Source organism: Syngnathus leptorhynchus, chromosome 3 (assembly GCF_054491065.1).
Source record: "Syngnathus leptorhynchus isolate UIUO chromosome 3, UIUO_Slep, whole genome shotgun sequence".
In the NCBI taxonomy this organism is placed as follows: domain Eukaryota; kingdom Metazoa; phylum Chordata; class Actinopteri; order Syngnathiformes; family Syngnathidae; genus Syngnathus; species Syngnathus leptorhynchus.
The window spans coordinates 4,036,290-4,053,725 of record NC_141197.1 but is presented as its reverse complement, the minus strand read 5'-3'; the positions used below and the strand labels follow the sequence as shown (position 1 = coordinate 4,053,725).

The following is a 17,436-nucleotide window of genomic DNA, read 5'->3' as shown; positions in this document are numbered from 1 at the left end:
TCCCCATTCATTCTCTATGGGGATTGAACTTCAATCTAACTTCTACATTCTTCAACTGATTCAACCCGTTCCATCTTATAACTTTCATCTTTTCCCTACCTATTCCACAACTTTCAACTTACTAAAAATTCCAAATTTTCAATTTTGAAATTCACACACAATTTTCCGAAATTTGTTTTTTCCCTTCTAATTTCTACATTTTTCAGACGATTCAGCCCATTCCAACTTTGTTCACTTTGTTCACTTTGTTCACCTTATGCTTACCATATTCACCCGCTTCACCCTCACTTCAACTATGCTTACACAATTCACCCCTTGACCCCCACTTTCAGTGTGGCGGCCATCTTGGATTGACCCTGAAGTGCCCTCAATGAACTAGAAGTGACCCAAATCAAACCAGAAGTGACCCCAAATAAACCAGAGTGACCTCAGGTAAACCGGAAGTGCTCAACCGGAAGTGACCTTTTAAAACCAAAAGTGACCCCAAATAAACAGTAAAAGACTTCAACTAAACTGGAAGTAACCGAAATGAAACCGGAAGTGACCTAAATGACACCGGAAGTGCCCCGAATCAAACCGGAAGTGACCCAAATAAACTCGAAGTAACTCTAATTTCTACAATTTTTGTCTGATTTAACCCGTTTCAACATTTTAACCCCAAAGGTGACTCACCTGAACATGTATATTTTGTCTGAACCTGTATATTTTGTTTCGTCCCGAATTTCAAAAATGTTTGGCAAATTTTTGGCAAATGTTTCATTTATAAATTTCCATTCATTCTCTATGGGGATTGAACATTTGCTCTTACTTCTACATTTTACAACCGATTCAACCTGTTCCAACTTTCAACTCTTCATCTTTTGCCTACCTATTCCACAACTTTCAATATACCAAAAATTCCAAATTTACAATTTTGAAAGTCACGCAAAATTCTCCAAAATTTCGTTTTTCACTCATAATTTCTACATTTTTTAACCAATTCAACCCGTTCCAACTTATAACTGTTCACCTTTTTCATACCTATTAAACAATTTCACACTTACCAAAAATTTCACATGTTCAATTTTGAAATTCACACTAAATTTTCCAAAATTTAGTTTTTCCCTTCTAATTACGACATTTTTCAACCAATTCAACCCGTTCCAACTTTAAACATCATTCTGCAGCATTCCCCAAGTATTTATTGAACTTCTTCACTTTCACACGGAATTTCTCCAGAAATTGCAATTCCTAGTTACCCTTTAATGTAGTGCTGACAGATTAAGTTACAATTTAAGTTATCAATATCCATCCATCCATTATCTATACTGCTTGTTACCACGGGGGTTGCGGGCATGTTGGAGCTAAAGGGAAATGTGCTTTCAGCAGTTTGCAAACATATTTTTTAAGGTTGTGTTAAACTTGTAATCATATCAATATAATATCTAGTATTGGAGTGCTCGTGTGGATTGGTGGGGGTGAGGAATGTGCAGGCACACTGCATGAACTTGTCTTCTTCAAAGTGTTGTAAAACAGGCCCAGACAGGGAGTACGGGATGGTACGGGACGAAGGGAGTACCGGACGATAACACCTCAAGGTCGGTGAGGAACGAGAACAAAGAACAACACCACGTCCAGGTGGTTGGGCTTCGAGAGTAAAAAAACCAACCCCCTGACTAGAGTGATGACACCTCGACGGGGAGGAGATGGCCATCGACCAATCATCACACAATGTTTTGCATGTTTTAATATTCATATTGTGTTTCTTTAAAACTGGGCAACCCGGAAGAATGTGTCTGTCGTCTTTTGGTGGTCACAAAAACGCACGAGTTTTAGTGTGAGGGACCCGGGACCCAGGCCTGTATTAGTGCGCTTTGTTAGTAATAAACAATTGGTAAATTTGGTCTGATTGATCTACTGGTCTTCTCTTTGACAGAACGAACTCGCAAAATTGTTAGGTGCGCCAGTGTGTGGATTGGGACATAGCAACTTGTGTTAAGTGTTGATCGCAATTTGGAGTCAGATCAATCGCTAAAAATCCGTATCCTAACAGAGCCTATCCCAGCAGTCATCGGGAAGTAGGCGAGGGACACCCTGAACCGGTTGCCAGCCAATCGTAGTGCACACAGACTAAAACCCATCCGCACTCGCACTCACTCCTAGGGGCAATTTGGAGTATTCAATCGTATTTTGGTAGGCGGGGGACACCCTGAACTGGTTGCCAGGCAATGCAGACCTGGGTGAAGCTGGCCCCCCCACACACGCAAAATTTAAGGAAAATAGTCTGTTTTGTTTGTGCTTCGTTTGTGCTGGTTTGTGCAGCAAAAAATTTCGTTTGTGCAGCAACGATTTTCGAGTTATAAAAGATTCTTTTATAGGTCATCCAGAGTTCACCCAGCCCCCCCCCCCCCCCCTTTTCCTCCAAATGGACCCAAAATGGTACCGTTCGTTTGTGCTTCGTTTGTGCTGGTTTGTGCAGCAAAAAGTTTCGTTTGTGCTGCTCCGGTTTCGTAGATATTAGACATTTATTTTATAGTGATGACGTCACCCAGCCCACCCTTTTCCTCCAAATGGACCCAAAATGGTACCGTTCGTTTGTGCTTCGTTTGTGCTGGTTTGTGCAGCAAAAAAAAATGTTTGTGCTGCTCCGGTTTTGTAGATATTAGACATTTATCTTTATTGCGATGACGTCAACCAGTCCCCCCTTTTTTTCTCCAAATGGACCCAAAATGGTACCGTTCGTTTGTGCCTCGTTTGTGCTGGTTTGTGGAGCACAAAGTTTTGTTTGTGCTGTTCCGGTTTCGTAGATATTAGACATTTATTTTATTACGATGACGTCACCCAGCCCCCCCTCCCCTTTTCTCCAAATGGACCCGAAATGGTACCGTTCGTTTGTGCTTCGTTTGTGCTGGTTTGTGCAGCAAAAATTTTCGTTTGTGCTGCTTGTTTTTTTTTCCAGTTATTACACATTTAATTTATAGCGATGACGTCACCGTATTTCGTCGCGAATGTCAACAATGTCAATCTCCTGGAATGCTCCTGATGCAAGACGAATGGACTCAGATTGTTACAGATTGTTTGTGCCGCAAAAATTTTTGTTTGCGCTCAGTGAATAATTCAATTTGCCATTTATTTAATATTAATTTATTTTCGAGAGATGTCAAATCCTTGCTCCATAGATCGTTGATTGACCATTTGTATGTGCCATTGCAATTTTTCATTATTAAAATCATGCATCTTCGTTAACCCCCTGTCATGTACTTTATTCTAACAATTTTTCACTTGACATCCTGATAACTCCTCAATTCTTACACATGTATTATACAACTAATTACCATGCAAAGTGACCTCTGCAGGGCGGTAAGACATATCGCAACAGGGTGGCGAAAAACAAAGACGTGCAACTTTTTCAAGCGAAGATTTAATAACAGTGAGTGACAGAAAGTGTTTTTTTTCTGGGAAGTGACGATCGACCATCAACCAATGTAAGTAAAATGTGTAAAGAAAAACCGAGTTCATACAATATAGAATTAAAAACACCGCAGGTAGTCTGAATAGCTAATTAGCTAACATTGTCTTATTAGACGCGTGTAATTTGCACAGACCAAGAAAACAAAATTTCTAAAGAAAGCATGCTTGATACATTTTGATGTCAAAATAAATTTCCCTTTGCATCATTTTTCCGTCCATGCATAGCAATTATAATTAACGCGCATGTGTAATTTTAATTATTCAAGCAATGAATCCTGATTATATTTATTTGTCCTCCAACTAGATGCCAAAACAACCAGCAGTAGACAATGATTTAATTGTTGCCGTTCTCTGCTCATCAAAAGAGGCCATATTTGAAAATGCCAACATAGCCACTCCAAGCGCTACTGTGTGGACAGATCTGAGTGGCCAGTTGGAAAAGAAGATGTCTGCAAAGGCTCTGTACACCTTTGTAAAAACAAACTGACACAATATCTGGTCAGCTCTGGGATTCAGTCATGATGAACCTGATCCTGAAACTAGCAGTGAAGCAAGCTCGGAATCAGGTCCTGAACTGTCATTTCAGCTTCATATTCCTTTTGACAAGTGGATGGAATTTTTTCCCAAAAAGGCTGAATACAAAGATAAGAACTGTCGAACCCAAAAAAGAGACTATACCATTTTGAAGCCTGGCACCTGGACCCACATCATAAATGAACACATCTGGAAAACAGTCAAAATTCCTTGCACATTTGTTTTTAAAAGAGCCAAGATCTATCCATCGGTCTCAAATAATTATATTGAAATCAGAGGATACTGCAAGGAGTGTCATGGCCTTCTCAACATTAATTGTGGCGGAGAGCCAGAAATTAACAGCCCAATAATATTGAACTGTTTCATTAAGAACCGTGATGACTCCCTTCACACTGGTAGCTCAAAGCGGTTTCTATCTGGACAGTCGCGTGAGCAGGTAGCCAAGGAACTTTGTGAGGGCAGGATGGAACCACATGTATGGCGAGCATCACAGGCAAATAAACTGATGGACTTCGGAGACTCTGAGCCAAGCCACCTGCCAAATTTGGCCACCCTGCGCAAGGCAAAGCAAGAGAAAAATGATTTGGCATTAGGTGACAAAAATCCAATTTTCTCATTGCAGATGTTGAAATACAGTTCACCTCACAGTGACAGCATCAAAGACATTGGACTTGACAAGTTTTTCTGTCACTATTGGAGTCAAACACAAATGCATGTGTACAAGAGCTTAAAGAAATCTCATCCAATATTATGTGTTGATGCAACTGGCTCAATAGTTAAAAAACTGATGAGACCGAATGGCATGTCTGGCCATATCTTCCTGTATCAGGGTGTTATGACAGGGCATACCAGTTCCAGTGTCCCAGTCGTGCAGATGCTGTCAGAGAAGCATGATGTTAATGCTATCACACAGTGGCTGAAGGAATGGATGCAGGTGCATCTCTTCCTAAAGAAGCAATGAGTGACTTTTCTCTGGCGATTCTTGGAGCTCTCGTCAAAGCTTTTACCCCTCATCCTGACCTGAAGAGCTACATCAATGAGTGCTTTAACATTTCACGTGGGACTCGACCTGGACATCTACCCCCATGTTTTGTCAGGGTAGATGTAGCACACTGTATTAAGATGATCTGCCGATGGGACTGCCTGAAAAACAAAAGACCTCGTGTTAAGGATTTCTTTGTCAGGTCAATAGCACAGCTTCTTAAGTCACAATGTTTGCAACATGCAAAATAACTTCTCTGTGCTATCACCATTGTGGCACTGAGTGAGACAGAGGGTAATGACAATTCTGGAGCCCCTATCCCATCAGAAAAGTTCAAGAAATACTTGAGAGCGCAAATTGCAGAAGAATTTGTCCCCATTTCAGATGAGGACGTTGAGGGACAAGAACCAGGTGATGCATTTTAATGACCATATAACCGGAATAACCAACATTAGCACATCCAGACTAATGTCCGACAGTGGGTGACAGAAATATGTGAGGAGAGCAGGTCACTTGCCATGGCTGATGGGGATCGGGACAACATCCACTTCCTCCCTGAGATCATTCCCCACATAACAAGACTTGGAAGTTACTTGCCACTCTGGACAGCAATAATGGTCCCTCTCTTTAAAAGCACCAGCATCACTGCAAGTTCCGCAGCTGATGAAGCAGAGTTCAAAAACATAAAAAAGGCCTTTTCAAGCATGAAAGCCTACCCATTCGTGTGGACCGGTTTGTCGCTCGTCATCTTTCCTTCATTGAGGGAAACACGCGGATTTGCTGTGCAAAACAAAAAAGTGAAAAAGATGTGTGTCATGCCACGACTGTCAAAGAGCCTGACAATGTCTGCACTACTTCTCAAACTGAAGTAGTAAAGAAAAGGGAAGGGGAGCCAGATGCATCTACTCACAGTCTTCCAATGGATGACAATGCAGTTGAAAACTGGAGAGGTTTAGCGGTCCCACCGAAAAAAAGAAAGACAACTTCATATCTCTCTCCTTGTCCTGAATGGCTGCATATTGATACACAAGTGGGCTGGAAAAAAGTCAAGGTACCATTGTTGAAAAACGGGAACCATCAACAGCCTGTTAAACTTCGCACATCAAAAGTGTCTGTGCTCAATACTTGTGCATTTGATGCTGTCTGTCAATGCTTATGCTGTTCTTTCTGTGAAAGTTCTTCATTTGAAAAGACTGTTCTGAACTATGAACGTGGGAACCAATTCCTCCACCTGGTGAAAACCATCACAACACAGGGTGTGAACCCACAGGTATACTCACTGAGGGCAGAACTGCTGGGAGAAATATTCAAACCTGTCCTCCTGACCTCTGGTGCTCTCCAAATTGATGCACAATGCCACGTCTCCACTGTAATTGAGAGCGCAATGAGGAATATCCCAAGTGTTTATTTGATAAGACAATGCTCCTCACAGCACTGCAGTTTAAGCCAACAAGTAACAAGGCAAGTTTCACTTGTTTGTGTAAACATTGCTGTCCTGCAGACCTGTGGCATGGCTCATCTTCAGACTGCTGCTGAAGAGGAACTCAGCCTTTCTGACTCTCTCTGCCTCAGGCCAATTGAAAATCCTTCCCAGTGTCCGTCTTCATTCAAAACACAGGACAACAGTACAGGCAAGGCTCTGTGTTCAGGTAATGTTACTCACAGCTACAAACTGGGAGAGTTTGTGTGGTTTGACACTGACCTTGGTAGCAGTTGCAAGGAAGTTACCTTACTTGAATTTCCCTCCAGTCTGGAGCTAAAAGAAAATACTTTTACTTTGAGAGCAGTCAGGTTGCGGTGAACCTTTTTCACGTCAGATGTAATTGAAATAAATGATCATATAGGCTTATTGATAACAAGGAAATTAATCAATGAGCACGATAAAAACATAATTACAGAAATATCCTCGCACTAAAAGCCCTTTCCCGCAGTGAAAGTTTTCTGTAAGCTAAAAAGAAAAAAAAGGCTAAGAACATATTTACCTTGTATTCGTCTTGCATCAGGAGCATTCCAAGAGATTGACATTCGCGACGAAATACGGTGACGTCATCGCTATAAATTAAATGTGTAATAACTAAAAAACCAGCACAAACGAAACGGACTATTTTCCTTAAATTTTGCGTGGGGAGAGGGGGGGAGGGGGGGGGCAGCTTCACGCAGGTACAATTTGGAGTGCTCAATCGGCCTACCAAGCATGTTTCTCGGATGTGGGAGGAAACCGGAGTAAATCCACGTGGGCACGAGGAGAACATGGAAACTCCACACAGGGAGGGCCGGAAGTGGAATCGAACCCACACCCTCCTAACTATGAAGCGGACATTATTTGTAATGGGAAAACATGATTCGGAATTCGATAGATTCACTTCTCGAATAGCCTCCAGGAACGGATTGTGGTCGAAAACCGAGGCTCCACTGTAGTTTGTGTCACATCTACAGATTCATAACATCAACAGTAATAACTGATTGATCAAGAAACAGATAACTTGCTGACACTAATGAGAAGGGTGAAACTGAGATCTGGATTTCAGTAAAGAGGCCAGGTGTGGTTTGAGAGCAGTGGTTAAAATGGGTAAAACGTCACGCAAGTGGGAGTCACTTAGTCTTGACCTCAATCGGTTCTAGTCTAAGTTCATAACAGAGAATGTCTGCTCACACAAATATGTGGAGCCGAATAAGCTCAGCATTTTCTTGGCAAATGTTCGCATTTCTGGAAACCTGTCTTTATGCAGACAACAAGAGAAAGCTGGTGGTGTTCGCCGCGTCATTCATCGTCAGACTGCAGCTCAATGAACTCCAGCTGCAGAGGAGCATCATTAAGGTCCACAGAGAATGGAGAAAAGCAGCAGGTCCTTTTCAATAACTGCAAAATCCTGAAAGCGTTTGCTAAATTCCACAGTAAGAGATGTGATAGCTGTTGCATAACTTTTCATTTGCGCACCGATGCTGTCCTGTGGGAAACTATCGATAACCTCTTTCAAACCTGGGAAGTGCACAGTGCAGGGCTTTGTTTGGGACAAGTGTCTTTGGAAAAGTTGCAGCTTGGTTCCATGTGAGCGTATACCTGGCTCACCACTGCATCTTGTCCTTGAAGTCAAAGTCAGCTTTATTCTCAATTTCTTCACGTTAAAACACACAAAGAGATCGAAATTACGTTTCCCACCGTCCCACGGTGACTAGACACATCACACAACATATACAAGCAAATAGCACAAAGAGTAAAAACGAATAGATGAGCGATGAATAAGTAATAAGCAAATAACCCAAATAAATAAACAATAAATAAATAAATATAAGAGCAGCAAAATGGAGCAAGCGCGCTAATAGCAGACAGCCAGATCATAGCGCAAAAGAACAGGACGTCACGTAGCAGAGGGTGGAGGGGGAAGGGAATTCAGGATCCGGACAGCTTGCAGCACGAAGCTGTCCCTGAGTCTGGTGGTGAGGGAGCGCAGGCATCTGTACCTCTTCCCAGAGGGCAGAAGATCAAACAAAGAGTGAGCGGGGTGACTCACATCACACACAATCGCGGTCGCCTTGGGGGTGAGACGGGAGGTGTAAATGTCCTTTAGGGAGGGGACCGGAGATCCCAATGATCTTACTAGCAGGGTTCACTATGCGCTGCAGCGCCTTCATGTTGTATTCAGTGCAGCCACCACCCCACACAGCGATACAACCGGAGAGGACGCTCTCAATGGTGCCACGGTGGAATGTGGTCATGATGGCAGGAGGAGCACTGGCTCGCCTGAGTTTCCGCAGAAAGTACAGGCGGCGCTGAGCTTTCTTCGCCAGCGACGCAGCGTTGGTGTTCCAGGAGAGGTGATGTGCACCCCCAGGAATCTGGTGCTGCTCACTCTCTCCACCACAGCACCGTCAGATAAACATTCAGCGCATTCAGACCCCCTGTTATATCAACCAAAAAAGCCAAAACCGCCAGCCATAATATTTATTATGTCTTGTCACCGTGGGATAGTAGGAAATGAAATGTCGAGCAGGCCAATGAGAAAAAAATCAAAAGCCGGGCCATAAATAATACATTATAAGACCGGAGCTGGGGACCGTATGAAATCTGACCGGGGGCCGGACTTTGGACATGCCTGCCTTAAGTTATAATTATTAAGTTAGAATTGTGATGCAGATCGAGTAGTACTAAGGTAAGCTTACATTTAGCCAGATTCTCTAAATAATTAAGTAATAATTATCATTATTATTACTAACATCAATAATGCATTGGTAATGGGTGTTTGGTGTGTCACGGTGAACGTGAATAAAGACACCAAAGATAAGAAAAAAACACTGAAATGAGACCACGAAAAAGCATGAAGGTAGCTCAAGAGGGTGTCATGGCCCACTTTCATCCAATTACTAATAGAATTTATGGTTTTATTTATTTTACTTCTATAAACTTTTTGTCCCATTACCTTTGCACGTGTTAATTCAACAAATCTAAATGACCAATTAGTGTGTGAAAAAGTTGTCGATGCAATTGCGGAAGAGAAACAGCAGTTTTGAGGAAAACGTTTGTGAGGTCTTCTATATTTTAAACCCCATTTTGTTTCAAGAATGAGTGTGGTCCATGTTACTACCGGGACTTGTCAAAATCAAACTATTTGAAACATTAATCAGTCACATCTGAGGAGAATAAAGAAAATCAATTAGCTTTAATGATATCTTTAAATATGGTGATCTGAAAATAGTTCAGCAACAGTACTGCATCAAGCAGAGCCTCATGTCATCAAGGCCGACAGTATCATAAACTCTTGAGAACGGAGGACACATCTGCAAATTTTCAGTAGTCTTTCTGTTTGCTCATCATATCTTGATATACAGAGCATGTGGCCATTGTGACATTAACAGATCAGAGCAGTGAAATTCTACAAAAAAGAATAATCAAACCGAATTTCTTTAATTCAAAGAAATATACAAACCTATTGCGACTCATCATTATTTTTTGTCTAAAGGTGTTCTCTCAATGACATTCACACTGGAGGATGATAGAAATGCATATATACACATAGAATAAACAAGTCATCAGATAGCCCAAATAACATCAGTAATATCCATAAATAGAAAAAAAAGCACTCAAAACATTTTTGCTTTGCTCTTCAAGATGACAAGAATTGAAATGTAGCATCGTATTGATCTCACTGCTATTATGATTCAGTGCTTCTGTCATTGAGATGATATATACACCCAAATGCAGTTACAGTGCATAGATTTACTGAGTAACATGGCAGAGATGACATTATAGTTAATAAGATTTTGTAAAGTGTCTACATCTAAGGGTTCTCTCGCCTTGTCCCTATATTGTGATATAACTCTTTTAAGGCTTTGTGCGGTAAACCACTTACACAGATAATCTATTTACAACTTGCAATTGGTGCAACTATTACCAAAGCTGTGAACAAAAAAGACAATTGACTCTCAAAGGACGAACATCCCAGTTACCTGACTGTGCCAGTGTTTATAAAGCAAATGACATGCTAGTGTGTAATTTACTAATAAATTAAGAGGGACTTAGCAATTAACTTTTTAGAGGGCACCAGTAAGGCACATTAGGACAAGCACGTGAATTGCGACCAAGTAGGCAAGAAAGAAATAACGTGAGCGTGCACGACTTGTCAGCAGCCGAGAAAAGTACAGGCCTCTTCCTCTGAACCAACGTCTGCATGCCACCATTCCACCTTTCACCTGGCACACAATTCACACACAAATCAGACACAGAAATTTGACTGGTAGAGAAAGTACTGTATTTTCCCGACTATAAGTCACTCCTGAGTACCAGCCATATAATGCATTTGGGTGGGGGAGGCGACTTATATGTGTAATTCTTCACAAATCTTTACTTGATCATTAACACATTACTGACTTACTAGTATAGTTGATCACTTCACATGGTATTTTCACTTTAAAACCGCATGAGAGCGCGCTATGGCTGTGGAATAATTGGAGCCTCACTGACAATGAGTTCCATTCACTGACTTCCGGAGTCAGGCGATTTTATTATTTGGAGTGACACAGATGGTTCGATAAACTTGTTATTTATGTGATAGTTAATTGATATATAGTTTATTTAGAGTAGCAACGTCTATGTTGTTAGACTTCAGTAGTTTCCGATTGTCTAGCAAGGCCATGAAACCAGCAGGCGGGGGGAGACGGGAAGAGCGATCCAGGGCGCTTGCCTATAGCACTGTGTTGGCTCATATGTTGAGCTCTTGTTTTGTGAAATAAAGAGCTGGTTACCAAACCCACGTTTTGCCTGGTACTTTGGTAACACTACAATATAGTCATATACGTAGGTCTGTGGAATAATTGGAGCCGCAACTGACGACAAGGCTGACAACGAGGCTGACGTCAGCGGCGCACGTAGTTCTGGAGTCAATAGCTGTTTTTTTTGTTGTTTTTTTTAAAGTGACACAGCGGATGAAGATTCCGATGGATTTAATGATTTGGAGTGACACGGATGGTTCATTAAAATTGTTGTTTATATTACATTTAACTGATCTATCTAGACTGACATCAGCAGCGCACGTAGTTCCGGAGTCAACAGAGACGAAGATTCCGATGGATTTAATGATTTGGAGTGACACGGATGGTTTGATAAAATTGTTATTTATGTTATTTTTATTTGATATATAGTTTATATATTATTATATGGGCCTGTGGAATAATTTGAACTGCAACTGATGACGAGGCCGACGTCAGCGGCGCGCCGTTGTTTACAGAACGGACAAAGAATTCGATTGATAGATTTAATGATTTGGAGTGACACAGATGGTTTGATAAAATTGTTTATATTGTGGAATAATTTGAAAAGCAACTGACGACGAGTCCGACGTCAGCGGCGTGCTGTGCACGCAGAGTTGTTTACATGAAGGACGAAGAATTCGATCGATAGATTCTTTGATTTGGAGTGACACAGATGGTTTGATAAATTTTTTGTTTATATTATAGTTATTTGACATATAGTTTATATATCGTTATATGGGCCTGTGGACTAATTTGAACTGCAACTGACGACGAGTCCAACGTCAGCGGCGTTGTTTCCAGAAAGGACGAAGAATTCGATCGATGGATCCAATGATTTGGAGTGACACAGATGGTTTGATAAACTTCTTATTTATGTTATAGTTATTTGAATAACTCAGAATGTTACGTCAGGCTCGTTCTCAGCTCCTCGTGTGTGTTTATGCCACGTTAGCATATTGTATCGTTCAGCCTGTTTCTGCTGGTTCATGTCTGTACTTGGTGTAGGATTTTGTCAAATAAATTTCCCCCAAAATGCGACTTAAACTCCGGTGCGACTTATTTATGGTGTTTTTTCCCTTTTATTGTGCATTTTATGGCTGATGCGACTTGTACTCCGGAGCGACTTTTAGTCCGAAAAATACGGTATTTGATCAAATCCAACACCAAGAACAGACATGTCATCTTGAAAGGCAATTTAAAATAAAAATAGAGGCTGAATAATTTTACGTAATTGTAATAATAATAATTGTACGGTATGCTAACGTAACATGACACATCAACAATGAACTGAGAATGTGCCTGGTTTGTTAACATAACATATTAAGAGTTTTTCAAATAACTATAGAATAAATAACATGTTAACAAGTTTACCAAACCATCCGTGTCAGTCTAAATCCAATGAAATCTTGATCCTTGATGTCACTTTTAAACAACTCCGGAAGATGCGGCATTACGCTGAAGGACGGATGAAGTTGATTAATTGCCAGTCATGTATTTGAATTAAAACCATGGACACCTGAGCTGAAACAGGTGATTGGTTGCGGCAGTAAACTAGAAGCGGCCCCTCAAGTGTGTGGAAATATTTGAATAAAAATGAGACTGGTAGCATGGGCCTAAGGACGGGAATTGGAAATCAACATTAATCACAAAATGCTGTGCATTTTTGGTTCTTCATTTTCATTTGTCTATGTTGTGGAACCTGTCCCTTTTCAAATATACATGAAATGAAAAATGCAAGTCAATCATTCTTCAAATACGACAAAGCACTTGTTAGTGCTTGTATGAATGGCCATCTAAAATGGCACTCGCTAAGGCTAGCGGACGAACATCTAGCATATATGAAAAGCAAAAATATCAAGTTGCGTCTGCTTCAATGACAAAATAAGGATGACCAAAGAGACGTTTACTTTACATATCAGAAAGTGTATTTAAAAACATGACTAACTTCATGAGTTCAGCCGAATGTGGCCCACTGGGAAAATCTAATGACCCAACGTAGATTTAAGATCATAAAAGCTTCTACCTTCCGTGTTATCAGTGGCTGGTTTGGGTTGAGGCTCACAGCTTCCCACTCATCGTCTGCTTCCATCTCGATACTGCTGAAGTCTCTTCGAAGATCTTGAGAGAGACTTGAACTGATGGTGCAGAACATAACATTTACCTTTGAGCACATCACTGTGAGTATGACAGTTGATACAGGATGTTTTTGTGTCAACACCTTTTTGTGCTGGCCTCAGCAAGACGCAAAGCCTCTTCGGCAATCTCCCTTCGGTACCGTTCATTTGCCAGACTGCGCTCTACCTCAAGGAGCCTAAATGTGGAGCAAAGTAACATCTACACTCAGAGTCACCAACCCTTTTGACACAGCGCTACAAAGAAGTAGTGTGGAAGACTACTTGCGCTACAAAATAATTGAGGTGGAGCATTCATGTACTAAACTGCGGCTAGGGTGAGGCATGTTTGGATGGATGGGTGTGTGGTTGGCTGGAATTGGGTGGATGGATGGATGTGGTATGCCTGGTACGAGACATGCTGGCTTGTCATCTTTGGCTGTTGTTCGCCCAAGGATGACTGCTAGGTCTTGACTGACTACTGTCTGGTGCTAGTGTAGGAGCCATCTTTGTACATTAGATAAGATATTTAAACTGTAATAGGATGAACTTCCAACTCTCTCTGCCAATGTGTCAAGTGTTATTTTACAAAACAATACCCACCCCACCTTCTTGTTATTCCTTGCCAACTGCGGGACCATCGAGAAGCACACAGCTGCTCCTGAATTTTCAGCCTTCTTGATGTGAAGCACTACTAGGGAATTGAATTACCATTCTCTGTGGCTGTTTGGTACACTGGCTAATGCTCTGTGCTAAGAACCGAAGAAAACACCAGGTACGATTCCCAAGTTGTGCGGAAAGTGGCACGTAAGGTTTTTTTTGCCCATCTTAGGGGAATGATGATTGATGGACTGACTGAGAAGCGATGATGGCAACAATTTCAAAATAACGAGGACGGAGGGACGGACAATTATATTATGAATAAGGATGGACCAAGGATGTGTTTGTAATTAAAAATGTTTGTTTGTTTAGTTTTGCAATTTCCGTTTGCTGTTTTTAAATGTGTGCGTTTTTTTTATTTTATTTTTGTAATTACTTTTTTTGTCTGTTCAGATGTTTCTTTCTGTGAATTGAACTTCAGGGCCACTGTAACCAAGTCTGTGATGTGACATCACCTTTCTCTGAGCTGGTCAACTTCAATTGTTTGAGCAACAACTGTGTTGTTCTTTTCCTGAGGACCTCCGGGAGTCACCTGCGCTTCAACTGCACCCTTAAAGGCAGGAAAACACAATACTACAATTGTTTTCAGATTCAAAACAGCTTTAGCTAAAAATATAAAGTGGGAATTGCACAAGCACTCAATTAATCGCCACCATGAGCATAATCTAAAAGCAGCAATGTAAACAACTGTGATCACTCTGACTTGACCCAATGACAGAAAACCTAACTGACAATTTACTATAGAGACAAAGCACACAGAAGCATTACGTCTTCAAAACTTGAAAATGAAAGACAATTCGTAACGAGCGCCATACACTATCTAAACAGACCACTAAATACACGATCTTCTTGGGAATTGTTACCTGGGTCTGGCCTTGGCTTTCCAGCCAGCGGCATCGATTTTGGGTGTCCCTCAGGGTTTGGGACATAGCACTAAGCTGGGCGGTGACAGCACCATTCTCCTCCATTGCTTGCTGTAGCTGTGGACGGGGACAAGAACATAAGGGGTTTGCCGCTCCGTTATTAATTCAGAAGATCAAACAATGTGGTAAAACATCTGCAGCACAACACAAAATGAAAAATATGGTAGGAAGGTTAGTTCACATTTGATACATTAATATTACTCATATTTTATATCAGTTTATCAGAAAAACCACAAATCATGTTACCCCTCCCAGCAATTAGAATAGTGTGTAGAGGTGAGTTGTGTTGTGTCATTAACTGTTTCAAACCTTTGAGTTAAGTTGCTGAAAGTACTGGTCTCGTTGCTGTGGTAAATATACACGGGACCGAGCGTTGCATGTATTACGCTGATTACATTCAAAAGAATGGGAGCTATCTCTGCCATTTCATATATATTAATTATTTCAACTTTATTCTCACCCAAGTCGTCTTCCTCTAGGAACTTGTTTCTATACTGACCCCAAGTCTTTTCGTGGATTAAAAAAGGTGATACAGTACAGCATATTATATTACAAGCCTGAGACACACCACAATGAGTCCTTATGCTAAATCAGTCAATGAGTTGTCCAGCTGTCATTTTCTTATTTTTTGTTAGATGATTAGGTCTTATTCTAAAACATCACACAGTTTGCAAATGTGAATCATCCCTTGGAGGAACAGCCAGAGTCAGAACGTGAAAGTATACAAATTTACCTTGACTGGTTGTGTCTCTCTTTCAGACCTGCAAGCAGTAAAATAGCATTAATTTGTTGAAATTTCTTTGACTTTGCTACAGAAGTGTCAACATGATTACTATTATGATGTGTACAACAGGGGTTAAATGTTGTAAACATGCTGGTAAATGAAACTGAATAAACACAGACTTGATATCTTTGTTTTTGATGGTGGTTATCCACAACTGTTTACTATTAAACTATTACTATTAAAGGAGACTAAACCTTTTTTGCAAGAGTATCTTGTATGTACCAACATTGCTCAAAACACAGCATTCTGATTACTATTGCATTGGTGGACTAAGAATTAAAAAGAATAATTAATCAATATTTGGGGGAGGCATGTTCGGTGAAATTGCTTCCAGGTAGTCTGCATCAAAAGAGTAAAGTATGTGTGCAGGTTTATTTTCACTTCGTCGTAGGAGTGTGTGAATGACAACGTTGTGAGTCCCTTCTTTGTCCAGGATTAAATGTCTTGTCTTTCTTACTTTTCTTTCTTTTGTAACACTCTGTAGCAGATATAGCATGACAAACACTGTCAATTTTCCAGCGTACCACCATGTACACAAGCATTTGTAGATGTTTTGCTAGAGTGATTTCATAAGACCCAATGCTGCTAGCTGGTGGCCAGAGTTAAATGTTTATTTTAGTTTGAAACCAAAACTGATGAAGATTTCACTAAAAGTAGTGTTTGTGCTTTGAGCTCACTTGATTTTGCATTTATATACTGCTGATATCGCCTAATTTTCAGAATCCATCCATCCATCCATCCATCTTCCGCTTTTCTCAGGTCGGGTCGCGGGGGCAGCAGCTTTGGGAGGGAGTCCGAGACTTCCCTCTCCCCAGCCACTTCATCCAGCTCATCCCGGGGGATCCTAAGGCGTTCCCAGGCCAGCCGAGAGACATAGTCTCTCCAGCGCATCCTGGGTCGTCCCCGGAGTCTCCTACCGGTGGGACATGCCCGGAACACCTCCCCAGGGAGGCGTCCAGGAGGCATCCTGATGAGATGCCCAAGCCACCTCATCTGGCTCCTCTCCGCGTGGAGGAGCAGCGGCTCTACTCCCAATCTCTCTCGGATGACCGAGCTCCTCACCCTATCTCTAAGGGAGAGCCCGGACACCCTGCGGAGGTAACTCATTTCGGCCGCTTGTATCCGGAATCTCGTTCTTTCGGTGACGACCCATAGCTCGTGACCATAGGTGAGGGTAGGAGCATAGATCGTACGGTAAATTGAGAGCTTTGCCTTTTGGCTCATCTCTCTCTTCACCACGACCTCACTGGGAACGAATCCGACTTACTGCCGGAAATGCGGACCAAACTGGCATCGGTGATACAGGGACCGAACCGCCCTTATCAGTTGGCTCGGTACCCCGTACTCTCAAAGCACCCTCCACAGAATCTCCCGAGAGACACGGTTGAACACCTTTTCCAAGTCCACAAAACACACGTGGACTGGTTGGGCGAACTCCCATGCACCCTCGAGGATCCTGCCGAGGGTGTAGAGCTGGTCCACTGTTCCACGGCCAGGACGAAAGCCACACTGCTCCTCCTGAATCCGAGGTTCGACCTCCCGACGGATCCTCCTCTCCAGCACCCCCGAATATACCTTACCAGGGAGGCTGAGGAGTGTGATTCCCCTGTAATTGGAACACACCCTCCGGTCCCCCTTCTTAAAGAGGGAACCACCACCCCAGTCTGCCAATCTAGAGGCACCGTCCCCGATGTCCACGCAATGCTGTAGAGGCGTGTCATCCAGGACAGCCCAACAACATCCAGA

At 41.9% G+C, this 17,436-nt stretch overlaps 2 protein-coding genes across 8 annotated transcripts in view; both read right to left on the bottom strand.

Moving 5' to 3' along the window:
- Nucleotides 1-3,276: 3,276 nt before the first annotated feature.
- Nucleotides 3,277-7,778, bottom strand: LOC147058875 (uncharacterized). Of its 3 annotated transcripts, XR_015065646.1 has the most exons (9): nt 6,669-7,778; nt 6,470-6,567; nt 6,280-6,333; nt 6,092-6,197; nt 5,877-6,001; nt 5,683-5,746; nt 5,480-5,611; nt 4,834-5,123; nt 3,277-4,537 (listed from the first exon to the last, which is right to left on the bottom strand). XR_015065646.1 is itself a non-coding variant. In XM_085907639.1 (8 exons), the coding sequence occupies exons 2-8, from the start codon at nt 6,483-6,485 to the stop codon at nt 5,102-5,104; spliced, it is 519 nt and encodes a 172-aa protein (XP_085763765.1). In that variant the 5' UTR covers nt 6,486-6,567; nt 6,669-7,778; the 3' UTR covers nt 3,277-5,101. The 3 variants fall into 3 exon arrangements, 1 of the variants encoding a protein (XP_085763765.1); XM_085907639.1 differs by having other exon boundaries at nt 3,277-5,123; XR_015065647.1 differs by lacking the exon at nt 6,092-6,197 and having other exon boundaries at nt 3,277-5,123; nt 5,480-5,746; nt 6,247-6,333.
- Nucleotides 7,779-9,400: 1,622 nt separating this feature from the next.
- The window catches only part of LOC147058874 (uncharacterized), a 66,607-nt gene continuing 58,571 nt past the window's right edge, over nt 9,401-17,436 (bottom strand). For 4 of the 5 annotated variants that reach the window (XM_085907389.1, XM_085907388.1, XM_085907392.1 and 1 more), the window contains 6 exons: nt 15,640-15,667; nt 14,847-14,963; nt 14,439-14,533; nt 13,431-13,523; nt 13,236-13,347; nt 9,401-10,654 (listed from right to left, as the gene is read on the bottom strand). In XM_085907389.1, coding sequence (XP_085763515.1) covers nt 10,496-10,654; nt 13,236-13,347; nt 13,431-13,523; nt 14,439-14,533; nt 14,847-14,963; nt 15,640-15,667 — 604 coding nt within the window. In that variant the 3' untranslated portion in view covers nt 9,401-10,495. The remainder of the gene's footprint in view (nt 10,655-13,235; nt 13,348-13,430; nt 13,524-14,438; nt 14,534-14,846; nt 14,964-15,639; nt 15,668-17,436) is intronic. The other variant, XM_085907393.1, reaches the window with a different exon arrangement.